General features: G+C 42.2%; 2 protein-coding genes and 1 long non-coding RNA gene across 4 annotated transcripts; 1 reads left to right on the top strand and 2 right to left on the bottom strand.

The window, feature by feature from the left end:
• Window positions 1-10241: 10241 nt before the first annotated feature.
• On the top strand, window positions 10242-26133 carry LOC147045183 (uncharacterized). 2 transcript variants are annotated; one of them, XR_015068340.1, is made up of 5 exons: window positions 10242-10487; window positions 19540-19901; window positions 20605-20686; window positions 20802-20965; window positions 25418-26133. It is a non-coding gene; the product is annotated as an uncharacterized LOC147045183 (long non-coding RNA). The 2 variants fall into 2 exon arrangements; XR_015068339.1 differs by lacking the exon at window positions 25418-26133 and having other exon boundaries at window positions 20802-21439.
• ctsl.1 (cathepsin L.1) lies at window positions 12625-14773 on the bottom strand. The gene is made up of 9 exons (XM_085931296.1): window positions 14726-14773; window positions 14498-14602; window positions 14232-14374; window positions 13952-14149; window positions 13692-13883; window positions 13354-13519; window positions 13172-13277; window positions 12977-13088; window positions 12625-12901 (listed from the first exon to the last, which is right to left on the bottom strand). The coding sequence occupies exons 2-8, from the start codon at window positions 14595-14597 to the stop codon at window positions 12989-12991; spliced, it is 1005 nt and encodes a 334-aa protein (XP_085787422.1). The 5' UTR covers window positions 14598-14602; window positions 14726-14773; the 3' UTR covers window positions 12625-12901; window positions 12977-12988.
• On the bottom strand, window positions 17077-20685 carry vgll2b (vestigial-like family member 2b). Its single transcript, XM_085932103.1, has 4 exons — window positions 20599-20685; window positions 19551-19929; window positions 17529-17954; window positions 17077-17120 (listed from the first exon to the last, which is right to left on the bottom strand). Exons 1-4 carry the CDS (start codon window positions 20683-20685, stop codon window positions 17077-17079), a joined length of 936 nt encoding a protein of 311 aa, XP_085788229.1.
• Window positions 26134-26932: the final 799 nt, after the last annotated feature.

The raw sequence follows: 26932 nt of genomic DNA, 5'->3' as shown, positions 1-26932 counted from the left end.
TATCACGCTGCCACAAATCACATTGCCAACTCCTGCCTGGGATTGAAGCGCCAACCTTCTGCTATCCAAACCGCTTTCTTTTCCCAGACATTCCTGGTCACAGTGACGAGCGATGGACGAGGTCACCCAAAATGGCAGAAGAGGGATTAGCGCACCGGCAGTGGGATTGAGAGGCCTCCCCGCAGCGGAGGAGCAGCTGGTCGGCAGGTTGGTACGGTCCGACTCCATCTGCCGTTCACCCGCTGCACCTGACCCAGGACACTATTGCCAACTCGCTGCCTTTTTGCCGATTTATGTCATTAAATATGGATTTTGACACTCGATCAGAATCCAGTTGTGGGCAGATGGAGCAGTTGTGAAAATGGGATGATTTTGGCCGCCTTGGTTTGAAAGAAAGATGGCGTGAGAGGGAGCTAGAACGCCGGCTGTAACGTACGATTGAAGATCTATGTTGATGCTAAAAAAGAAAGAAATTCAGACAAAATAAACATAATCATTGTGGTATTTGTTACTAATTGAGTTCTGATGCTCAGATAAATGTCCCTGACATGTTCTTTTTGATAGTGAAATAGAAAGACCATTGTGGCACTGTCGTTAGCTAGCAGGCCAGCCATTTTATGGCTAAATTATGCTAACTAACCACACATTCAGTGTGTGGTCATCTTTCTATTACTATTTATAACGTCCACTTGTTTGACCCTCCACAGGTTCTCTTGGATTGAAAAAACCACCGCAACCTTTTGGGGTATTCTAGCAATGAATCCTCAATTAAGACATTTTTGTCATCATTACAACCCAGGTCAGTGGAAGTTACTCACGCTAATCCCACCAGGACGTACCCTGGCTTCTTAAACATTACATTGGGTTAGGAAGATTGACATGGCAGACAAACTACAAAATCAACAGAATAAACCGTTGGTATTATTTTTTTTCAAAAACATGTTAGTATCTCAAAGCACTAGTGTATTTTTTGTCACTACCGTGATGAACTGCAAGGCAACGGGGTCTTCTGTACCATTTGGAAGGAATAAGCTCCCGTCAAAATCCAGTTCTGTGCCGCATGTTATTTTCTCATATATAATAGAACCAAGCCGACTTTTGATTTCTTTGCCTCCTCTTCATCTCATTGTGCCCTGGTGTGCCACCACGTCTCCTCGCGTTGTTTCATCTTCCACTTCTGCTTTTTCAATTGTCATTGATCATACACTTGCTCGCATCAACTTCCTGTAATGGGCCTCAAAAGTCTGCACTTGCCTAAAAGAAATAAACTTTAGCTTTAACCGTCATATAAAGTCTGATGAAGAAACATCACAGCAGAAATGGAACAATCAGTTGCAGGACCTTAGTTGACTTCCAAGTTCATTGAAAATCTTCCAGAATAAATTTTGCCACCCTTCCATCAATGACATTTTGTCAACACTCTTTTAGGATGTCAGTAAATTTTACCATATGGTATGAGTGTGAGAAGGTGTCACAGCAATCAGACAAGACTAAGCCCAGGTTAAAAGTTTAAATGTATTTTCAAATCCCTCGTTAAATGTGCATCTTTGAAAATACTATTTGGGAGCTTTCCAAGAAATGCTTTTCCCCCAAACCTTCAATCAGCCCAGTTCTGTCACAACTTCCTGTTTTATGCCTCGTCTATACTCGAGTCAGCGAGCGAAAACAAAATGTATTTAGTTTTTCCATTCAACCTCAACTCCAGACGACGTTGCATTTTTTAAATTTTTTTTTTGCTGCTGAATGTCTCTGACAGCTGTTATGGGGTTCCTGTCAAAGAAAAAAAACTACATTTCTCTCTCCCCCCCAAACAGTCACGAGAACAAGACGGGAATAAACAGAAGCTAGAGTGGAGGTACGATTTGCTCCAGAGAGCCAGCCAGGCATTTGGAAAGGTTAAACATTCCGAATAGATTTTTTTTTGCCCACTGCTCCTTTTTGTCCTTAACAATAACATACGGCAAAATAATGTTCACCTGAAAAGCTTTAACATCTTATTGCCACTTAAGTTTGAGTGAGCGTGACCATGATTGGCAGGAGTGTGCCTTTGTTGTCATCACGCTCGAGTTGAAGTCAAAAGCAAACAGAAACCACATGTCAGACAATTTGAGGGCAGCAGGTATTTGCTTTAATGGGCCTTTCATTAAAACTCTGCCTTCTTGGTTACTGTTGCTATGCTAAGACTTACATACCCATGAGTGAAACGTCAACTGGCTATAAGGAAATTTAAGGCCTTAGTATTTTTTAATCATTATTCATTATGTACTGTAACCAGTAAGACGTCAGATTGTCATTCTGTCCTGTGATTGGCCAGGCTGCCTTTTTAGGTGTATCTTAGCAAAAACATTGAACTGTGTTTAGTAATACACTGAAATATGTTTTATAGTTTCAGTTCTTCTTTTACAGCCTGTCTTTGTTTCCCGTGTTATTATTGTTGACTATCCAGCGGGCACTTCGTCAGCCGCTCTCATTTTCACTGGTGATTTGCACCGCGGGACTCGCACACATAGCCTGATTTTTGTGCAGCTCTCAGGCTGATTTGATGGGCGAAAGAGCTGCCTGCCGCCTCATCACCTGCCATATTTCTAATCTGGAAAGCACTCAGTGGCTGCATACCTTTTGCCAAGGCGCCACAATCACCCAAATCAGTTATTTCAAGGAAGTTTTTTTTTTCTCCTTTTCCCCCTCCTGTGCTTCTGCTGCTGGATGGGCTTCAAATCGACACCATGAGAGGCAATCAGCGCAAGAGTTGCCAGGGAGTTGTTCTCATGACAGTCGGCGGCCATGTTCGAACATGACCCGTTGTGCGAAACATTCATTTCACTTACGGCTGTGTCCGTGGATTGGGTTGTCAAACAGAAGTATAAAATAAAATCTATCAGTAATGTAGAAATGTTACCCAAGGTGGATAATGACTAGCATGAGATGCTAACCTCGTCTTTACTCAGTGCTCTTGCCAAACTGCACAAACAGATGGTCTCAAATGTCCTCCAAAAAGTCTTCACACAAAAAAAGTTGCTTGATATCACTTTTTGTAGTACCTAGCCTCAGCTATTTGCTAAAAAATTCACACAAAAAGACACACCGCGACGCACATATAAAGGGCAGTTGGTCTCCCTGATCGATTGAGCCACGCTCTGCTCTGACATCTGAGAAGGCCTCAAGACAAATGAGCTGACCTACCACTGACGAGAATAAAGAAGAAGAGCAAAAGCAAAGCTCAGGAAATCTCTGAGGTTTTGTTTCACAGTGGTGTTTCTTTCTTTTAAAACAAACTTTACTCTTGATATCAATTGCAATTGGGATTCTATACTTAATTTATTAACAGTCCAAGGCGATGCTATAAAGCTAACAGCATGAGACAGTCAAAGGTTTCATATATTTCTGTCAAATCCAACTTTTTGCAAAGAAAAAAATGATAACTGATAGATTACAGTGTATTTCTAAAACATTTGGGGGGGGGGGGGAATCTGTGTACCACATTCTTCATTTTAAATCGGCTCGTCAGACACTCTTGTTTCTTTGCAGCCCTGGAAAAAAAATATATCACCTCTCTGCTGACATTCCGGAACTGGCCGCTTGTCATTGCACACACACACACACACACACACACACACACACACACACACACACACACACACACACACACACACACACACACACACACACACACAGGAATGACTGTTGTGCACTGAAAAGGGCACATCGACCACTAATTGGAACCGTGCCCGTCGTGAGCTTGAGGCTAATTAGCAGCGTATCAGCAGGATGCGAGCCACATACTAATGTCGCAATAAAAGCAGACTTTCTTCACAGCTTTTCATGCTTCAGCCAGCACCTAGCCCCACAAAGTGTTATAATCACTCCCAGGAATAGCCGGAGATGGTTTTCATTTTGTATGCAATTAGCAAAGAGGACCAATCAATCAAACTCATTATGTCATTTGTCCCATACTCTGTTTGCCTTGCATGCAATTTTTATTAAGTGTGGATTCAAATAGTCATTGCAAAAAACAAATACATATATATATATATATATATATATATATATATATATATATATATATATATATATATATATATATATATATATATATATATACACGTACGTACGTACGCACGCACGCACGCACGCACACGCACACGCACGCGCACACACACACACACACACTATGTAACATGGTCCTGAACCATCATTCCAGATTTTCTCGTGGCCCTTTAGGGAATAAAATTGCTCACCCCTGTTGTATTTAGTGGGCTACCAATCAGTACCGTCGCCTGGCCTCCTTGAGAAATTTCCAGAAAGACAAAAACATGAATCGCCTTGAGCCTGGTGTTGCACTAATGGAGCCTGTTGAATTTGTGAAGAGCTTTAATGGACTGTCAAGTATTTCTCTGTGTCTATTGGCAACATGTGCTCCAATATGTTCTGGCCAAATAACTCAAGTATGCTAAATGGTGGAATTGAACAGTCCCTGCATTTCAAAGTGTGTCACAGGGACTTCAAAACATATTTGCATATTTGTATGCAAAAAAAAAAGTGTCGCTGCTCGCAGTTTAAAATGTGCTGGAACAAGCAGTGTTGCAGAAGAGCTGATGAGTCTATCATTAGATGTTGCTGGGAGGCTCTCCACAGGGCTAGCCACCTACTTTTGCACACTGATTAACTTCCAAACTCCTTTTTAAAAAATTTTTTACTCTTAAGCGTTCTGCAGGGTTGCAAAAAAAAAGGCACCAAACATTTTAGTTAATTAAGTAAATGCAGTAACTTTTTGGGGTAAATTGTTCAATGCAAAATACTTGATTGTAAGAAATTTGTGATATCACAGCATTGCTCTCCGCTGAGATGATTGCCTTTTCCCATGCAGACTACAAACCGAGTTACATTTTAATCTCCCCCTTGCAATCTAACAGCGACTGACTTAGCGCGTTTAAATGAAATGAAGTGTTACGTTCCCGTTTGTGTGACGCAAGCACATCTGACACGGGAGTAATTGAATGTTGCGCTGTGTTGTTTATTTGGAGTTAAACAAAAAGTAATTACTCGGGAGAAGGAGACAAAAAAAAATAGTTGCACCTGAGGGACTTGGGCTTAACCGCAACAGCTTTTTATGAACTGTTGAATCACAGATATAATTTAATTGAGGGGGATGCTACCCCTTGCTTATTTGGTCTTACAATACTTGATGATAAGTGTGTTTAGTTAATTCACTGGCAAACCTCTGTGGTCCTTTTTTTTTCTGAATGTTTGAAATATTGAGAAAGTCACCCACACTCTCTCTCTCACTTTCTGTCTCTCTCTCTTTTCCACCCATGCATTCGATCCAGACTTTGGTTGTCAGCAGAGTCGTGAGGGTTGCGATGATGGATGTGCTGCACTTCTTCCTCCAGACAGTTTTGTCTGCGGAGTGGACACAGAGACAGTGAAGGTCAGAGGTCAACACACATTTTAGCCTCTATTTTACCTTGTATGTGTGTGTGTGTCGTGTGCTCATCCTGGCCTCCATCCCACCTCCCTGCCTCAGACTGGCGCTGAAGGAGGTACTGGGTCTCATCCTCCCTTTCCATCTGCCCCGGCAACGCCGCCACATCCCCCTAGCTTGCGGCGCTGACAGCCCGGGTTGCCACGGTGATGGATGACACCGCGCTCAGTTCTGGTGTCACAGTCCTGCACCTCTGCCGCCCGCCACGTGGGCCCCCGTCAAAGACTTTCTTTCGGGTCAGCCACACCTCGCTGTCATTTTTTGTTCTTTTTGCCTTTATTTAGCTCACAACTTACTCCAGATGTCATTTTGCTTTGAGACCTTTCCATTGCCCACGACACACTATTCGAATCAGGCCGGGCATTATGCGACAAACCTCCCACAGCGTGACCTCAGTTTGCCAATACGTATTCTAAACAGTGACCTCCTTAAACGAGGTCAGCGTGCGGGTCGCTGGTGAGCTTTGCCTGTGAATGTAATAAGCCAATTAGTCTATTCTTTATCAGAGAGGAACATCCTACCAGGGACTAGTTAGCGTCTGCTAATGAGCCTTTAGCTTGCCACCAGAAGCCCCATCAAGCATTATTAATTAAGAGGGATTTTTTTTTTTAATGCAGGCTTCACAATCTGAGCACAACAAAGTGCACCACTGTTAATTCAGCCTCATATTTTAAAAAGGCTACGGCATGTTTGTTGTTGTTTTCCACTAGATCTATCTGCAATACATAATAATAAGTCGCGTCGCTGCGGCGCGCTGTAAATATCCTCGGGCTGTTTTTTTTTTCTTTTTAAAAATCACATCTTCCTAACTGAATTTATCACACTATTAAATTGTCAGTGGGAACAAGGCACGTTGAATCGCTTATTGTTTATGAGGCAAGCAGGGTTAGTGTGTTTAGCGCTGTCCTTGCACCATAGAAATCCGTATTTGAGCGTTAGCTAATGACAATTTGAGGAAAAAAAGCTTTAATATGTGCTGAAACTCCCTCATGCTTATGTGAACAAATTGTTCTGTTATTAAAAACAACATGTATTCACGAGTCAGCATTTGCAAATTTTCTTTATTTTCTGTTTTCTGCAAAACTCACCTATTTGCTGTTCTATGAGCCATGTCCAATTTAAAAGTAAATATAAATTTAAATTATTGAGCAATGGGATGGATCGGTTTAAGCTGACAGAGAAAACCTCCTGCTGCTCCTCGCAGCAGGTTGGCGTTGAGTATTCCGGGTGTATGGAAATTCCGGCGTACAGCAGTCAAGACCTCAGTTTATCTCCGATGCGCAACTGTGTAAGCCACCTGGGACTCTTTTACAAGCTCCTTCCTTCCCTTCTTGCGCTCACAGCTTCCTTCTTCCCACAAGCGTGACTGATGCCATCACATCGTTGGCGCAATGCAAACGAGGGAAGACAAACTATGAGCAACAATGGAAGACGGCAAATGGCGACAGGGCGCAGTCGCTCTGAGATTGTTTGTAATGACGGCAGAAAACGTAGGAGGCTGAGTCACAGTAGGATGTGTGACTGCTTGAAATACGTAAATTTTTGTTGAATCCAGTCCTGGAACTTTTCTGACACAATTTGCTAAATTTTCCTTTAATTACATCCCCATAATATAAAATAGCAATTTTTAAAAATTCGCAAATTGCTTGACTCTTACTAGAAAAATGCAATCATTTAACCACGAAAAGTCATTTTGACATTCAGCTAAGAAATTGATCATTTAAAAGTTACGATGATAAATGCATAATGGGACTATCAGAGCTGTCTTGGAGGGTGAAGCCAGCCATTGAAGTTACTATTATGTTTCCTTGGCTCACAGATGAACAATTTAGGGACTGTAAAGTGACAAGCGAGCCGTCTGAAAAATGGAGATGAACTTTTGCACAAAAGATGTTGAGAAACAAACAGAATTGTCACGATGGGGACCGTTTGAGCGACAAAATAGAAAGACTGACAAGCCAAGTGTGCCGGTCTGATATTCTCATTGTGTGCAGCGCTACGACGATGACAGCCCTCGTTTGAGCCCTGCAAGCTCTCACACCCCCTCCCGCATCCACACAATAGCCATCTGATGACTGATTGGAGTAGGAATGAAGTGAAATGCAAAAGAATAACAAAAAAGGGCTGTTGGCGGAGAGGAAAATGGTGATGAGGAGGTGTGAACAACACAGCTGCAATTAAGGCAGCCATTTTGTTACTGTGAATATGGTAATTTATCCCTTTTGGGTGATCGCTTGATTGGCCTTTGCAGCGCACACCGGGCTGGCCTGGAAGTTTGCGTCATCGCATCCTGATTTACAAATAAATAAATTGGAATGTAGTATGCATACATGAATTATTGACTTGGCTTTATTAGCAAAGACAGAGCAGGGTTGAGAACCGACAAAATCTTTAGAATTTCCCATAGGAATAGTTTAAATTCTAAAGATAAAAAAAGAAAAAAATGGTTTAGCTTCATATCATGGTCACGGTGGTAATTAAAATGTTGAGTAGGATTCAAGCTACCAGAAAACTAGCTAGCACTGACCACCAGCTAATAGCCGTCCTGCTTGTTAGCAATCAGTAGTGCCCTCTGCATGCTCGGTCAAGTAGGCGCAAATATGATTAAAATGAATAAGTTCCTTGCCCTGATACAGAATAATAAGCGATTTAGCTATGCCAAGCATGTAGCAAGTCACGACACATATAGTATGCGACTTGATTGTGAGCTAAAACAGAGCCGTAAGAAGGCAGGCTATCGGACTTCACGGAGTGACACTTAATCCACGCTTAAGCGACTTACTCAGCATTTTTCATTTCTTGTTGAGGGGGCACAAAAAGTCAGCAATTATAAAGTAATGAGGAACAAGCTAATACCTACTCAGCAGGATTGGAGCAGACACATAAATGCCAGGTGATGAAGGAGTGATTGTAAAATAACGAGGCAATTCTCAGTGACTACTTATCACCAGGGGGGGTGCAAAAAAGAGTCTAATTCATGTTTGTATACAAGCATGAAAGATTGATTAGTAAATGTTTTGTGGCTGTTTTTGTGGTTAATGGGAATGTCCCAGAAAGTCGATTCCCAGATTTATGAGCGCGTCATTTCTTAAAGCTTCGCTTGATGTTAACAATTTGTACGGCATCTGCTATTTCTTTGGCGGCCTGTTAGCACTTAGCCGGCTTAGTGCTGACATTTCGCAATATGAACATTCTTTCCAACAATCTACCGTGTTAATCACAGGGCCACTAGTGTTACCATAGTAACGAGTTACATCATAAAACATTAATTCTGTTCAGGGTCCTGGCTAAATTGGAGTCTATCCTGGAGAAGTTTGATCATTTGACATTTTGTCAAACTCAGGGTCATTAAGTCAAACGACCAGTCTCACTTGTGAGTGATTTGTAAAAATGAAAAATGGAATTAGGGTAGTTTGAGATCTTTGTGTGAAGACATGTCAAGAGGAGTTGGACATAGATGCTCGCTCCATCTCCATCTGGCACCCAGAGGATGGGAGTCACGGCAGCGCCATCACGATGCACGCCCACTCTACGCACAGTCACGAACACACTCACACATTTGGATCTTAACTTCAAATACACACCAAGTACTAAACAAAAAAAAATCTTGCCTAAAACTGAGCCTCATCACCAAATGGACCCAAAAGAGCGGTTTCTTATGGTTACCCTTAAAAACATCTAATCATCTGACTTGTGAAAAAAAAAAAAAGAAAGAGCTTTGACGGTGACTAAGCGTAATAATCGAGCAATAGCAATCTAATTGAAAGGCTTGAAAAGCAAAGTGAGGGTATCGAGATCGCAAATGGAAGCGCGTCCGTCCCCATTCAGCAACGGCCGTTTCACCCTCCGGCTCACTAAATTAACTCTCAGTCCATTTACCAGCATTGCAGCTTAAGTCATCCAGTTTGGCCGTCGTCTTCCTCCGAATCGAGTTTCTCGTAATTACCACAAGGCTAATGCATTCTAAAGGCCTTTTAATTTAGGGCCAAAGATTTTGTTTCAGTGTACAAACAACACGTTGCGATGGTACACGACGACATACATAAATCCATAGAGAAATCTATCTCCTAAATAAATGATCTGACTTGCACAGCCACCTTTATCTTCCCTTTTAATCCGGAACTTTGATTCAGGATGCTGAGCAGCTCGGTAACCCCGTCTGACATCATGTACCGAGCGCTTTGATTCTGGACGACGAGTGGGCCGCTTAGATAAACACACATGACCAGCAACCTTGCGGTGAGAGACAATGAAGAAGAAACCTTCAAATCTTTCATGATATATTTTTTCCTCTCAATGTTGTTGCACTGGTCCGTGTAGAGGGAGAGAAAGAAATAAGTAACATCATCTGAAGACTCCTTTAATTAGGCTTTAATTGCCTTATTAGCTCCTGCTATCGATGGCAGCGGGAGGTGAGAAAATGGGTCAAGCAATGGAGGGAAGCCAGGAGGTAACAAGGTGCATGCAAGGCAAATAATTCTGTACAAGGAGGGGTCATGTCGTTGGCCTGGTGATACAAAACACAAAGTACAGTGTTGCAGATAATGATAAGACTCATTTTCAATACACTATCAATTGTATATGTCAATATAGGCAATAAATATTAATAAGCAATAAATGTGAGTGTCTTTTACAGGAGCGGCCGCACAAAGATTTTTTTACAGCACTTCCGGGTTTTCATTGCGCGACTTAAAAAAAAATATTATTTTGAAAGATGACCGGATTCTCTGTTACATCTGTCTAATCCTCTGACTGACTCTTGACGCGTGTCAAGTTAATTGTCTCGGTCGCTTGACATTTATATTAAATGCACGCGCTATCAAAATGAGTGAAATAAACCGACGAATTTGGAAAGGCTCGGTGCGGATTCAGCACAAGATACCCAAGAAGAAAACGAAAAATGCATTTCACAGACTTGAAATATGGAGTTACGGCCACAGGTGATTACCACGCATGGAGCCCAATTTGGTTCAATGAGGACTGCGAAACTGATTCGTCAACAAATGTAAGTGCCTTGAGAGTGTCATACTTGGTGGCTAAGAAAATTGAAAATGTGCTATTTTGTTTTTGAACGGTTGTTCATTTATATAGAAGTGGAGTTCTGTTATATTGTGGCAAATAGTGACATATAATTTCCGCCTGCTTCCTAGTTCGGGTTGTTATGCTTGAGGACTACAGTTCTGTTTTTATTTTTATTTTAAATAATAGCAGTCGGAGTTGTTCTTACAGAGCAGCGAAACGGTGTTTCTCCAAACACGGATTGTTTTAGCGATAAGGCGCTTTGGGCCCCACATCAAGCACTACTCTAGTTTTCAGCGTGCATTTTACTGACATTGATCACGCAAAGGGTGTCACGCAAATAACTGGATCTTTTTATGAATAATCTGTGCCTTTCATACTCAAAGTAATAAAATGAAGAATGAACAAACAACTTTGAAGATGTGAATCTCGCTGGAATCAAAGCAGAGCAAGCAACACATCACAGAACTAAAACTAACATCTGTCGTAGAGTCACCCCATTAACATAACACGCCTTTGTCCCCGTGGACTTTTTTTTTTTTTCCTTTTCTTTCCCAATCCATCTGTTTTTCTATACAACTCCATCGAGTGAAGCGATACTATAAAAGGATGCAAGTAGGAGTGTGGGTTTCTCTTACAGGATAGTTTCTGCTCCCTCTTCATCTTCCTCCCACTACTAGAGCACACTGTTTATATTTAGTGTGAAAATCAGTATGCAAGGTTTTCTCCTTTCTATGCATACTAATGTGATTGCACACCTTTGCACTGTTAAAAGCTCACCAGAGAGTGTGTTTGTACTTTGAACTGGACGTGTGTTTGTGTGCATCTGTTTGTTTGGAGCGCTCGTGATTCAATCCATCAGGCGGAGTCGGCCCCGGCATCTCCCCGCATGTTGTTCGCCAGCGCTCGGTAGAAGCCTTTCAGTCAATCAAGCGTGAATTCCCAACACAATGACATGCAATATGCTTTGTCGGGGTGTAATTGGCTGATTTTTCCTCTTTTTGTTATTTTCTCAGATTGTGCCTCCTACACTTAATAAGCAGGTGTACTGTTCATGAGATGTATAGCTTGGATAAAGGAACAGGATGGAGAGATCAAGCAAGGAGGGATGGGATTGATAGACGATCGATGCCACAGCGGGATTTTACTTGTTCATGCACCTGAATAGAAATGGAAAACAGCAGGGGGAAGAATATAACCTCAAATTTGAATAAACCTGCAGTAGTACAGTTCCTCATTCCGACAAAAAATATGCTTCCAAAGTCAAAGCAAAATGTAAGCTTTTCCTCATATTTCCTCAAAAATTGGTGATTTTCCGCTGAACTTCATCATTTGAAGTATAGCACTGGAGATGTAGAACGCCTTTTTTTCACTTGATTTATTATTGCACTGTCCAGCGAGGTGACAGCAGCAGTAAAAATGCCAAGTCTTGTCCAGCAGAGGGCGCCATCTATTTGTCACAATTTAATTTGATGATAACGGTCGTTCAGTCAGTAATTGATTGATTGATTGAGTGATTGATTGATTTAATAAAATAATTTATATAATCAAAGCAAAACATCTGACTTTGCACTTTAATTAAAAGAAACCAGTCGAAGATGTTAAACTGCTTTTCAGCAGTCAAGTGGCGCCATCTAGCGAGAGTAATCGTTTATTACATGAATTGATGGAGCTAAAATGTAGTTTTAAAAATAATGAGGTCACTGACTATCCTTCTTCAATGCCTAACAGACTGCTTGTAAAATGGTGATGAGGTCAGCACTTAAGTCACTTGAATTTTTATGAATGACCCCAACTCGCTGTTTTTTTTTCATCCATGTTAAACACTCACTGAAGTGAAACCTTTTTTTCAATTGCAACGCTTAAATTCATGGAGTGTGCCAACAGGAGAATAAATCTTGTTATCATGACAACTAGGGGCAGAGTTAGGAGGGGCTGCTTGTAAAGCCCACAGTGTAAGATGGAACTTAGCCTCCTCGGTGTCATGTAGATAATCTTTTTCATTTCAGCACTTTGAAAAATGTGTGTTTCTTTGTTCTCAACGTCATGCAGTCGAGTTTCATAGCAGGTCGTAAAATGAAAAGCACTCAAACTCGATTGGCCTTGACAAATGAGATGAATCCTTTCAGGCTTTGCGGTTTTATTTGTGGAAACTTAATAGAGCACAGATGAGTGATACCAGAATAAGATCTTAACCTGTTCAACAAGTCAGATTCTTTTATACAAATTTGAAGATAGGCAAAGTTTTGTGATGAAGATGGGGGGGGTATCTTAAAATCACTTTGATATTGGTAATTGAATATAAAAATGGGAAAAAAAGGTCAGAATATACAAAGTACAAATTTGTTATTAAATCAAATATTGTCCGTCATGATTTTTCCTTCTCCTGTGGCTCCTTCCCTGAGAATCCAAAAAACAAAACATTATTAAATGGCAAATTGTGAGTATTTTGGAATTGTTTTCATTTTTTTTTACCTCCAAACGTGTTCACACTAAGGGGTAGCTTGCTGCAGTCGTGATTCCACACTGGTTGCGTTTGTTCCTACTCATCATGATGTAGCCCTTGTCTCCCCACTCTAGACCCCAGCTAGAAAACATTTAGCCATTCACAATATAAATAAACTACATACATGAGGGCTTGAATAACAATAACCTTGTCAAGTAGTTTACCTGTTCTTGACCAGCCAGTAGTCTTGTCCATTGTCCGTGCCGTAACCTACAGCCAGCACTCCATGGTCCAACTCAGAGGTGCTGCACTGTGGCTCATCGTAGACGCCTGTCAGCAAATGCAAAGAGAGTCTCAGATCAAAGTATTTTGTACGTATCGCTGGGATCACATTAATGTCCGTCACCTGATTTGTAAAGCTGGAAGGAAACATGCGAAGCATCAATGGCAACCGACACAGGTCCGACCGTAGCCACTGCCTCCTTCAGGGCGCGTTCGTCTCCTTTTTTCACGTCGACGTAACCCGTGCAGGTGGCACCGATGTTGGCTGGGTCATAGCGGCACTTTCCATCCTATTTTGGTGAGGTGACAAAAGACGTTGATGCTTAAACATTTTGACTGGCCGTTCGTGAATCTGCCCAAATTCCCGATGGCCACCGTAGACCGGTCAGGACTCATTGAATATCTCTGATACTGGCTAAATGTAGCTTCTTTGCGCGAATGACCTGAAGGCTTTCAGCTTACCTCAGCCTCGTAAGGATAAGACTCCTCGGTGTCGATTCCTCCGTTTTTCTGGATGTACTGAAAGGCGTCATCCATAAGGCCTCCCATGCAGCCCATGTTGCCAAAGTCACCAGAGCAGTCCACCAACTGCTGCTCGCTCAGAGACACCAACTTGCCCGTTTTTCTGAAGGTCTGACCCTCCAAAGATCCTGTCTGAACAAAGGCAGGAATAATTTTAATAGTCAGAAGGGAATCTAGGAGGCGACTGACACTTTACGTACTGTGCTGAAAGCCCAACAAGAGCCACACTGCTTCTGATCCTTGACATCGGTGACGTATCCCTTGTCTCTCCAGTCCACGGTGTGTGGCAGCTCAGCTTCGTGGAACGACGGCAGGAAGGTAGAACCGTCCCGAGGGTTAGAAGTGTTGAAGTGCAGCAGGCACCCCTTGGAAACCAACTGCCTGTACTCTTTGTTTTCCTGATTGGGAAAAACACTCTTAGCGGTCTTCGAAATTAGTCGTAAGAATTTGCGTTTGAAGCAGCTAGCGAGTTTCCCTGACCAGATCCGCGAAGAAGGTCATGCCGAGACGGTAGGACTTGATGCCCTCCTCGGCTAGCATGTTGTGCATGAGCACCAGTTTGCGATTGTTTAGCCAGATCTCCTTGCGTTCAGATTCTTTTGATGGAGAACTGTAGGACTTCCCTACCGATCAGAACAAGAAGAGTTAACGTTTCCGATTCTGATGTGTGTGTCAGGCAAGTTTATTTTTGGATTTGGTTTGTATTTAGGTAGCTGGATGCTATGTAAAGACAAATAGTGCCTCACCAAACTTGAGCTTCCATGCGTGGAACTCCAGATCCTCCAGGGAGATGCTTGCACAGCTGGCCACAGCCAAAAAGGCAGCAGAAAGCAGAAGCAGTTTCATCTTGTCTGACGTGAAATAAAAAAAAATACAGAAAAATAAAAAATATATATATTTTTTTTAAGTTGCTGTACTAAACGTCGATGTTAGGTCAAAGCACTGTATGGGTGTGGGCTTTTGGAGCTGCTTACCTGCCTCTGTGTGTGTTTTTGTGTCGATAACTGCAGCGTAACCAGGAACTTAGCCATCAGGACATTTTCTTATATAGCTCACTCTTTATATGACCTGCGGTGTGTCCAGTCAGGTGGCTGTCAGCAGCCTATAAAAATCAATCATTGAAATGGGGAAATGAAACATGACTGGTCGTTGTGATGCAATTCTTTTGGGAATCTAGGGTAGATTATTAGAAAGTCAGCAGATTTTTTGGTCATTACAGTGAACTATGACTCCTAACTGTTTTTTTTTTCACTTTCAGTTTTGGTAAATGCGGTTAACATTTCAATTTAAGGCATCCCAAGTAAAAAAATGCTGTTAATATTTAATTTTATATTTTTGTTTATATTTGTATCTGTGTGGGAAAGGAAGATGGGATGTTGATTTGGGTGAAGTACAACACTGTAGCTCTTGTTTTGTTTAAAAAAACATTTACTGTAAACTGTTATGATCAATGTAGAATGTCGCAGGATTCTAAAACTTCCCCAACATATTCTCAGTAGTGTACATTTTTCTTGACCCTCATCATTTTTCTACTTCTCACTTCCACATGACAGTCATGAGAACTGGTTTGTTACTGTGAAAATGAAACATTAACTTTGTGGGATTCAAGTTGCAAGGTTGTGATAATTATGCAATCCTTCTGCCTTGAATTGAAAACCACAAATTAAACCGGCTTTGTTGTATTTTCTTACCTTCTAAATTATAGAAGTCGTGTTGTTTCTCGAATATTTTATTTTTTATGATTTTGATTGTATTTTTGCTCGGTGCGTCATCATTGCAATGTTACAAATTGATCAACAGAGAGCAGTGTAGTTGCACTGAAACCCGTTCAACATTGGATAAGCGGTTGAATTTGTAAAGCAATCTCAATCAAAATCTTTTTTACCCTTCTTTAACTTTCTGTGGATTGCGTAATAAGCATAATTGTTATGAATGCCATGTTGTGTTTATGATTACAACCTGAGAATAATTATGTCCGCATAGCAACAGCAAAATACATCCCAGCGGATCCAGTGTGAAATGTACAAACCTCAAACTTAGTGTCAAGTGTAAAAAGGCACTAAAAATGCTTGGCCTGTGATGACTAACTCGTTTAATTTCATTACCGTATGTATTTGCCCAGCTTAGAGCCAATCACATAGTTGGCTGCGTCCTAATGCATGCTTGCGAGCAGGGGAGGATTCACACATAGCAGCCGCTAAATTGTGACAGTGGCCCAGACGGGCATAATCTGATTATCGGATCAATAACACAACAACATTGGGCACATAGTTGGCATGCTCGGCGTCGTCTCCGGTTCTGCATAGTTGGCATTCGGCGCTCGTTGCCACTTTATAGGTGACAAAGTGTGAATGCGAACAGGAATTCAAAATGGAGTCAGGAGGCGAGCATCTACCCATGCCGCTTTTCTGTTGGGAGTGCGACAAAAGATTTTCAAGGACAATTTAGGCAACAACTATTGTTTGAAGTGACCATTTTTATGCTCAAACATTAACTTGAAGTTGGGGGGTGCACATTTTTGTTAGTCTTTTAGTTATTTTTTTTTTAATTGAAGGATGATGGCAACAGCTCATTGAAATTTCTTAATTGATCAATTACTTAATGTTCTGCTTTACCATAAAAATATTTATTGACATCACAATCTTTTTGGGCACAAAATAAATGGAGAAAGAAATAACACGCACAAAAGAAAAGAGAGGCTCCTGATTGAAACAAGGGAGAATTAAATGCGACAAATCCAAAGAACACCTTTAAAAAAAATTGTTGTGACCTCTCCCTTAAATGATCACAATGGCCACAAAAAAAATCCTGTGTCGTCACTTGTGTGACATCTCTTTGGAACAAAGCAAGAAACCCAATCACAATCCTAGCAGAAGCACTGGCCTATATAGCAAACAATTCAAATAAAACACCAATAAATAGAAACACCATCTCGTCAGTAACAAAGTAAAAATCCCCATCTTCTCAAATGAAATTTTGGCGAATGGCAAACCAAAAGCTTGAAATGGAGATAACCAGGCACATTGGAACAACCCCCCTCACCCACCCACACCCCAAGTCCATCCCTTGATCAACGAAAGTCTGTTTTTCTGGGTCCAACATGGCGTCTCCCTATGCCAGGGTCTGCCTCCGGAGAGGGACATGGCGAAAGCGGTCCAGATTATGCGTTATCTCCATGGTGCACTCGCATCCACCAGGAGCCAGGCTGTCAGTGGAGGCCAGTTGTGTGTGTTTGTGTGTGCATGGGATAAAGGGGACACGCTTGTTCAATAGCCGAGAAGGTCCAGGGACTAATTGGCTGTGGTCAATGTGAATGTGGGCTTCGTTAGAACCAGTAGAGCTCCTTGCCTTTCTTGTGTTGCTGCAGGCCTGAGAAAGCATAATAGTGATTAAGGAAACAACAGAGCGCCCGTTGTCATGGAACCTATTTCAGCTAAACGTGCTTTTTAACAAGTGTTGACTGGCGCATTCAGTAGGGTTGCGATCGTTTTTGAATTTTTCAAAAGGAAAAATGTAAAATAAAATTTAAAAAGTGAATTCACGGGTTGTGTATTACAATTGTGTCGTGGTTGTTTGAGTTGTAATACAACCCATCACCACTAGATGACAGAAATATTTTATATATTGCCCTATACGATGCGAGTAGGCCTGACATCTATTTTATGGATTTGAAATGATATGCAGATCGAATAAATGTTGTTCCTCGATAATAATAAAACATGTGAGAGTGAGTTGGAGATGAAAAATTGTAGTTCCCTCCAGCATGTTTTCATTTACCTGCATCCATGTTGAGGGCCAGTGTCTGGCCGACGTCCCCCGGAGGTAGCAGGCCGGGCCAGGTGGCCGTGGGCTCCAGCTTGCTTACTTCGTAATGGGTGGGCAGGTGGGCCGGCCGAACAGTGGGCATGAGCAGGGGCCCATAGTGGGGCTCCAAAGTGGAAGGTGAGTACAGTTCGTGGAGAGGCCTCGGGGGCCCGTAGGCCTGAGCCTGGGTGTAGCCCCAGCTCTCTGCCGGGTGAGGGTGGGGGTGAGCGTGCGGGTGAGAGTGCGGGTGGGGGAGGCCCGGGTGTAGCCCTGATGCATAGGGGTCCATGGAATAGGAAGGAGCCGCCGTCTCGCAGTGTGCTCGGCTTTGAGGTGACGAGTAGTTACTATCCCAGAAGGATGGAGGGAAACTCCGTCGGGTGCTCGGTGAAGGCGTGTCTGATGGAGAGAATGCCAATTAGATGGACATCCAGCACTTGCACAAATGTCACTTCATTTGTCAATTGTCATTGCATCCTATTTTTTTCATAAATTGAGTGCGGCCCATGGAAAAAGTGCTTCTGTTTGAACTCCGTCAGAAACGCAAAAAATAGCCATGTACCAAACTGAACTGTAGCGCCTGGTGGAAACGAGGTTTAGAAAGAGAAGCGGGTGCGTGGCGAATTGTAGATGGCAGTCACATGACGGCTTAGCTCTCTTGCCCAGATATCTTCCCCATTGGATCATACTGTCACACTGCGCTAGCTCCAACAAGACACAGAAATAAACACAAGCACATGTAGCTTGCGAGGGCGCCTATATCCCAGAGCGCCATCTATATAAGGCAGACGGCGTGACCTAGAGTCAGCCCAGAGAGTCTTAAATCACCGTCCACGGTGACATCTCGCACTATCATGTCAACTCGGCCCTCATGAAGGTCTTAAAAGACACTCATGGACGCACAACAGTGACCCTATGCGAGCGCCGGCTGCCCCACTCTTCAGTGCCCTGCACCCCCACCTGTTGTTGTTGGTTTTGTTTTTTTTTGCGCCCTCTCACCCCTCCTCGTCCTGCTCCACCTCGCCCTTGACAGAATGTTAGCGGGCCATTATACGTTTTCAGCAGTAGACTTTTATATTTAGATATTCCTCTGGAAAAGAGATACGGCGTGGCGCTGCGAAGGGTAGTGTCCTATCACATGGCGTATAAATCTGACAGCGGCCATTGTGGGGGGAGAGGGGGGGGTGATGTCTTTGAAGGAGGATACGCCCGCCACGGGGCTGTGTGCTGAGCGCCGTGGACAAACATAGCATCTGTTGTGAGGCAGGACGTGCGTTGTACTGACATGACGCATCACAAAAGCGTGGTCCGAAAGGCTGCATGCAGGTGGGCTGACCAGCGATGCAATGGCGAGTGCGACTTTAAATATCATTTGGATGTTTTAAAGGTGCGGCACTTTGAGACGCAAGTGAAATGAGCTTTAATTTTTAGCCAGGAAAAAAAAAAAGATACAATATATAAAAAAAATATGATAAAATATACGTAAATATAATCTAAAATATATGTAATATAAAATATATAGGTTCGAGGATGGCAACTACTTGACTCTGGAACTTTCTTCGAGGGGAAAAATAATTTAATTCTCCAGCTGTGATCAGTCTTGACTTTCCACCACGTTACCCTGAGGCCACCCTTGAATTTACACAGCTCGCGTGAACCTCATTACCTCTGACCTCTCATACTGAGAATAGTTCCAAATAACACCTGTCTGATACTCATCCTGTGTGGTCCAAAAAGATGCCATGCAGGCGAATCTGCCACCTTTCAAATGTAGCATCTGTGAGGCTGCTAGGTCATATTGACATTATGCGTGAAGACAAAATAAGGTCAGAAAGCCATCATGACCAGCATAAAATAGCCTTTAGAAGTTTTTAATGTTCCTCAAAAATGTGAATCGACATAAGAATCTACTATCTAGGAATTTATTTATAGGAACTGAAATTGACTTGTAAATTATCATTTTAAATTCATGTATAATCCAAAGGTCCACCGTACCTGGAGTACCAGCGACCTGTTGCTCCGCAACGCGCCGCTTTCCCTCGCCGTCCATATAGGAACTGAGAGCTCGAGAGAAGTGCTCGTCCACCACGCTGCTGATGTCCCCCTGGTAGTAAGTGAAAAGCACGCAACGCGAATTCAGGTACTCAGCGTCAGGGCCATCTTGCTTGTTCTTGGGGCCCTCGTCGGGCCGCGGGGCTGCCGACGTGTAGGAGGAAGATGAGGAGGAAGCGGAAGAAGAAGATGAAGCGGCCGAAGACGACGAGGTCGGCGGTCCGCCGACGCTGCCCTGAACGGCGGACATTCCCTCGGGACGTCTGGGAGTGTCCATAAAATCCCGGCACGGAGGTGAGGTGCTACTCACACCACTGGGAGTCTGACAACAATGAGAAGAGATGGGACAGGTGTCATAGATATCCATTTCGAGAGTTATAGACCAACTGTGTGTTGTAAAGTCGGACACTGGATGTTGAATGTTAGCTATCAATTTCACATTGCAGTTTGCTAGACAAAATGTGCATTTTGTGTCACATCAAACAGTGAAAAGTAAACCAGAAATTTTTGCTTGCGCTGAAGTCAATTCTACATAGCATTTATGGCAAGCTAGGGGCTACTGACTTGCGCCGCCGCACCAGCTAGTAATTAACGAGCTTCCGCTGGCTACTAGTGAGGCTAAACACCAGGCATATATATATATATATATATATATATATATATATAGTAATTTATATGAGTTTACAGGTATGCACAAAGTACTATAGTGTTACACATAGATATTTCTTTTCATGATTAGTATTACCTCCAAAGTACATTTATGCAACTAACATTTTTGCAACTCAACCTGCAAAGCATGACTTGAAACTTGAAAAGTGTGGGGGATTAAATTTTTTTTATCCAGACTACACTCCAAGCTGAGAATACAATTGAGATAACACATTCATTCATGAATTTTCTGGACAGCTCATCCCTTTTGTATACGACTACTACTGCTGCTACTACTACTACTAATAATAATTATGATAATAAAATGATTTTTTTTTTCTACCTGTAGCGTGTTGATGAAAGCAGGAGCGCTGGTTGCGTACGAGGCGTAATGTCCATAGGCTGGGTACATAACATCCAAACAGCTCATGGTAAACCAGCGCAGTCTTCTTCACTCTTCTGCTGAATGCCACTTTTCCCAGCAAGACGGCGACAACATTCCACTTTGTGTGCGTTGTGTGTGTCTGTGTGTTTGTGTATGTGCAGGCTGGAGAGGCAACCCGAGAAGACGGCGGCGGAGAAGAGAGCGGCAGCCTGAATGGACATGCGGTCGCCGCCGCTCAAGGAGCACACTTAAGTGTGCGCAAATGCGTGCGGGTGTGCGCGGGCGCCACAACAGCTGCAGCGGCAAAATGTGTTGGACGATGAGGGTAAGTAGGACTGTCCTGTACATCTCTGCGCCAACTCCTCCCACTTTGCGGACCACCAACCAACCACCAACACTGATCCCATTGCATTCCGAATACCTTCTGTTCATTTTGAAAATGGACTGGAATGCCAAGTGTGAAATCCCATGTGCAAATTACACTATTGTTTCACTCCATATTTTTTGGATGAGAGAGACACAAGTTTTTGGATTTTTTTTTTTTTTTTATACGCACCGATTCCGAAGGTGCCCTCATTTTTTTCCTTAGCGCATCAGGTTTTCATAAAATGACAATAATATATGTAATCTAGTAATATATTGAGTATTTGGGAATTATATTAAATTCACAACAGGTGCCATTCTTTTCGGAAATGTCGTAGCTATAAATGACACGTGGTAAAATACGTATTGCGCAAGCTTTTACCAGTCAAACTGAAAAAGAAAATTGATAACTCAAAAACATGATATGCTAGAAAAAAATAATAAAGATGTTTTTTTTTTTAATCAGTCTAAAATCTTCATGTACATTTAAATAACCCCAAAAAACACCTAATCAGAAAGGACAGCTGGTATTTTACATTATTTAATCAAACAATTCATCTTAGCTGCTCGCTGGTCAATTACTCATCACTCAATGAGCTGCTGATTGTGTGGATCAAGCGCTTTATTTCCCTTTGTGTTCTGTGGCCAGCCAAAAGTGTATCCATGCTCTTAAAACAGCCATTGGTTGCCAAGTAAACCTTTGAGCCATCTCAAGTATTTAGTGTGCTCACAGAACCACACATAGGTGTCAACTATAGGTTGCATACACTGCTCGTACTGTACCAACATGGAGGAGAAAGTCAGCTAGCGCAAATCTATACTTCAATTATTACCAATTAGTAGACGTATGGCATATTTTGTACATGAATTAAAAATGTATTGCTCAATTATAAAAATCCTCATATGAAGAAAGCAAGCCGCAGTTTATTATTATTAATTTTTTTTTTAAATTAGAAAAGGCAGCTTTATTGGTGGCCCAACTCTCTTGTTTTAACTGCTATTTGGCGACGCCAGTCTATTTGACGGGCACTTCGGAATGCCCTGGAGGACAGTGTGCAAAATGTGCAGAATTCCATGGACGAGTGTCAAATGAGGTGGAATGTCTCTGATGTATGCCAGTGGACAAGCTTCCTTGGGAAGTTACGTCGTCCCCCTCCTACTTGCGTCCTCCGCGCCGCAGAACATGACCAACTTCTCGCTATGCTGGCGACGTGCATTGTATGAATAGCTGGCGGCGGGTTTTCACCGCACTAAGGCAGCAGGACAAGCTCTGCAGTTGAATACCGTTTTGCTGTGCAGCTTAGGTTTGCCCCGCTTTAGCGTGATGTGAGGAAAATATCGCCAAATTCAGGGGGAGTGATGCAATACTAAAGCGTTCAGTCTTGCACCAGTGTGATCAACAGCTGCAGCTGACGGAAGGCAAGAGATGCCACTAATAGTCTTCATGGCAAGGGGCGGACTTCTCACTGCCACTTTCTGACCTCGTTCTTACCAGCAGAATCATGTCTGGACCAGAAGGCTTTCAGTTGAACAGTTCAATGGATGCCAAAAAGATCGAGACTATCCAAAATGGTTGCTTGTTCTCATACTGTCTAAGCCACGCCCACAATTTTGCTTAGGTCATGGGGTTATGGATTAAATTAACTGGATTCAACTAGATACTGTGCCAAGAATGCCACAAATATAGAAGGCAGGTAGAAAGGTCACAGCGATATATTGGTCCAAATATGTGTGCCAAAAAGGCCTAATCAAATGTCAAATAGAAATTATCAAACCAATTAAAACATTTTTTACTCTTAATTGATCATTGCATGCCATTTTCTGCTTAACTGATGAGGTCATTTTATCATTTGTTATATCAGAACACTACGTTCAATAATTTGCCTGAGAGTGTGCTTGCTTGCTTGCTTTTGCGTGTGTCTACATTTACACGTATATGCCGAAAATAAACAGAGGTTACATCACTCCCTGTGACCCATCCATACCCCGCCCCTCGTAAAAGTAGTTTGAACGAGCAAACGCTCCCATTGGCTGGCTAGCTGACACACTAACTGCAACCCGTTTTTATTTAGAACTTCATTTTCATTACGACATCGCTGTCAATAGTTTATACTAGAAATACCCGACTGTGTAAAATGCAGAGACTTTATAAGCATTATAAGAATACTGCAAATCCAAAGTAAAAATAAGATTAATGGCGAGTGCAAAGTACAGATGAGTTTGCAGGGACCCAAACTCGAAACCGACCAGCCGAGCCCCTGAAACAACAAGGCCTTTATTAAGGTCTCAGTCTGGCTTAGTCTCAAGGGGGTCAGACCTTGGGATTCCACTGCTGCTTGTGTGTGAGAGTGTGTGTGTGTGTGCGTGCGTGCGTGCGTGCGTGTGTGTGTGTGTGTGTGTGTGTGTGTGTGTGTATATATATGTCCAAGACAGAGATGTACAGCTGCGCGCTTCCACACAAACTCTTTTCAGCTGCTCAAAATCATCTCCGCAGTGTCATCGGAAACACGCGCACACACACACACATGCAGGGCCACCACATATGGACAGGTCTGGCCTCTCTCATGGCCGTACACAAATGTTGGTGATAAATCCTCGGTGATGTGCAAGTGTCCGGGTATTTTCTTCCCAAGACAACTTCCCCATTGTGCACATAGACTGACAGGAAGGACATTGGGAAGTTTCAGTAAAGAAGTACAATATGTCGTGTTCAGGGCAATATGGCTAAAGCAGCAATAATTATAAAAGAAGACCGAGGGAGTGTCTATAAAATATCTTGCAAAATTACTGCAAAAAAAAAAAAAAAAAAACTAACAGAACATTCGCTGTGTCTTTCACATTGAAACAGGATATTGACACAACTGTCTGCGGCCTAACACATAATTTTTTACAACTGTCCTGGTTACTTCCACACCATGCTAACTCTCGCCCAAAGTTAGCTAGCTGCTATGTATTTGTCATTTGTTTTATGTCTGCCTGACACATCATTTATGAAAAGTATCGTGGTTACTTCCAACACAAAGAGAAGAAGTGATCAACCAGTTCAGTATTTATGCTAACTCTCGCCCAACGTTAGCTAGCTGCTGCTATATGCTTGTCACTTGTTATCACAGGGAGTTTTATGTCTGCACTTAGACGTCTTCTACCAACATCCAATTCGACAGCTTAAGTGAAATTCCGTCATATTAAGAAGCTAATTAGACAATAATCCAGTAAGGATTTTATTGCGAGCTTTGTGAGGAAAAGGATTCAAGTGATGCTAAACACACCGATGAGACTCCCAGTCAGAGTTAAATAGCCTGAACGCTTGCAGTTTATTAAAGGCTAACACTTTGAAACGGACAGAATGTGAATTAACAGCATCGTCGGGGAGGCTGACAAGTGCCACATTCCTGACATCCTCTTACTGCAAGTGTCCCACCGCCAAAGCGGAGATGGGTCGCTCCAGTTATGCACGCACACAATCACAAATTCACACAAACGCACACCAGGATATCATGGCTACACGGGCCCAGGGGGAAAATTATTCAGGCGCATGGACGACATGCACCGAAAGAGCAACTGAGACATGCGGAATTGTCGCCCTTCTGCCTGACATTTGCGCGCCGTGTGGCGCGGGATCGAAGGTGGGGGTTGACGGAGGGTGAAATCACAAATTCGGCATGTCACATGGTCAAAGAGGCAAGATTTACGACAGATCGGGTTCCGCATGGGCAGCATGGTGTTGTGGCCTCAGAATGCTCGGTATGGAAGTGAGATCAGACTCCGGCTTTAGTTTGCACGCGCTCTCTGGCAACTGGCTGAGGATGCGAGTGGCCATAGTGGTCTGACCACTCCGCTCAATGCAATCGCCGGTGGGCAGATGTAGCGAAAACGGCACAATTGTACAAAAAATGACGGCAATTCTCGGTAAAAACAATGCAGATTATCTTATTTTCTGTAAAAACAATGCAGATTATCTCATTTTAGAAAGATGTCATTTAGCAACAGAGACTCTTTACTCTTGGCTTTTTCTGTATGGCTTGGTGGAGGCTGACTAAATATCATACCCACAAGGGGAATTTAATGTTTCTATTGAATAATTATACAACCCAACAGCATTTTTATGTGGCGTTATTATTTGCCCTTATACCTACCCTGTTGTGACACTATTAAAGTTTTTAAATACATGGAGACTGAAAACTAGTGCGAGAGCCTCACACACTATGTGACAGTTCAGCTGCGTCGCTCAACATGCCAATGATGAATCCCGTGACTAATTGGGCCACGCTGTCTATTAGAGCTGACGATGCTATGCAAGTATGAACGTAAAATATATATATATGATTTATTTGGTTCTCCGTAGCTATGATTTGCTCACGGGTGACATCATGGAGCCCTACAGTTATTTTTATTGGCTGGGACTGTTCTGCAGGCCACGCCACCTGTCCCACTCCGTGGCGGGCAGCTGCCCTCTAGAGAGAGAGGACAAGTCGAGCACTCAAAAGTGATTGAGAGTTGAAAGGATGAACATGATCCATGGATGCCGTGCCTGCCTGCGCTTCTGAGCATGTTCACAGGTCCAAACGTTTTGCTGCTGCTACCGTGCTGCAGCACTCGCTCTCTGCATATACTTTGTCTACCTTTTTGTTCAATAGCACCACCTGTTGCACAATGTAATTTTCAAACATGCACGATTGTTCACCCCTGCCGGAGGGTTTGGAGTGTGTGTTTGTGCGACGCTGAGGGTGGGGTTATTCCTGGCCCGTGTCATGTGTTCTTAGGTGCAATTTAGTCGCATGCCATCTGACCAACCTTTGGCCTCAAGCAGTTCTTAATACAGAAGCTACAAAGGGGGTGAAGTAACATTACAGCAACAACATTTTGGACCACAGTTCCAAAATTTGATGAGGCATGATTATTTTGTGACCCCGTAACATCGCCCAATATAGTGTGGTACCTCGACTTTAATCTAAAGCTAACATCTTAATGCTTTTATTTATTTATGTATGTCTTTTTATTTTATGTATTGTTAACTTAAGTGTACATTTATGTTCTTTATGCATGTATGTTATTTTATTATGTAACTACTGCTCTCTTGGCAGTTATGTTGAATGATGTTTAAGACATATTTGTATGTTCTGATATGCTGTTCCAATAAAATAAAATAAGGGGGAAAAAGACTGCTCGCTTAGTGCTAACACAATGCAAAGTATTTAAGTGTTAAAGATAAATGTATTGAACCAAAAAAGAACCAACACTTATTGAAAGAACCTAAATTACTTACACAGATTTTATTAATCCTCTACTATGATTAAGATGACTACAATTTAGTTGCAACTGTCTTGTTTTTTATTTTTTTGCATTACATCAATTACATATTTTGTATGTCTATATGTAATAAACTGCCCCCTAGTGGCCAATACGCAAAAATCGGACACAATGGCCAAGTGGCATAGGCTAGAAAAATGTACTACTATGTCTAATTACAGTAGTGTTCCACCTTGTGGACAGAGAGTGTCGTTACAAGAAATATTCGTTTTTAGTGAAATAAAGTGTCTGGTTAAGGTACCGCCAGGTTAGTTTTTAAATTAATAGAGCCTAAAGATAACTGCCCCACAAACTTCATGTAACTAATATATATGAAGTATTTTACATTACTTGCTATCATGTTGCTTAACAATAATATTGTAATAGAGTATATATGAAAAAATAAAGACAAATAAAACTTTCTCAACATATTTTATTAGGAAATACGCAATATATATATTTTATATACACTCTGTTTTTACGGTTTATTATTAGTGTTATGTGATATATTTTCTAATAATATGGTTTTGTGAATATTCATACATCAAGTTAAAATTAAAATAAAATAAATGCAATTTTTTTTATGTATTTTAATAGTTTCAGACGATATGCCAGAGAAAAAGCAAATACATGTATTTCC

This window comes from Syngnathus leptorhynchus, chromosome 15 (genome assembly GCF_054491065.1).
Source record: "Syngnathus leptorhynchus isolate UIUO chromosome 15, UIUO_Slep, whole genome shotgun sequence".
Classification (NCBI taxonomy): domain Eukaryota; kingdom Metazoa; phylum Chordata; class Actinopteri; order Syngnathiformes; family Syngnathidae; genus Syngnathus; species Syngnathus leptorhynchus.
The sequence above is the reverse complement of the archived record's forward strand: the minus strand, read 5'-3'. Positions and strand labels throughout refer to the sequence as shown.

What these genes read in the sequence shown, in the direction of transcription:
- vgll2b (XM_085932103.1), bottom strand. Translation starts at nt 20,685, where the DNA reads ATGAGCTGTTTGGATGTTATGTACCCAGCCTATGGACATTACGCCTCG. An exon ending in CTTTCATCAACACGCTACAG is followed by an intron (nt 19,930 to 20,598) that starts GTAGAAAAAAAA and finishes CATTGTTGTCAG; the next exon opens with ACTCCCAGTGGTGTGAGTAG. An exon ending in ACAGGTCGCTGGTACTCCAG is followed by an intron (nt 17,955 to 19,550) that starts GTACGGTGGACC and finishes TCTCTCCATCAG; the next exon opens with ACACGCCTTCACCGAGCACC.
- ctsl.1 (XM_085931296.1), bottom strand. Translation starts at nt 14,597, where the DNA reads ATGAAACTGCTTCTGCTTTCTGCTGCCTTTTTGGCTGTGGCCAGCTGT. An exon ending in CGCATGGAAGCTCAAGTTTG is followed by an intron (nt 14,375 to 14,497) that starts GTGAGGCACTAT and finishes TCTGATCGGTAG; the next exon opens with GGAAGTCCTACAGTTCTCCA. An exon ending in CTTATCCTTACGAGGCTGAG is followed by an intron (nt 13,520 to 13,691) that starts GTAAGCTGAAAG and finishes TCACCAAAATAG; the next exon opens with GATGGAAAGTGCCGCTATGA.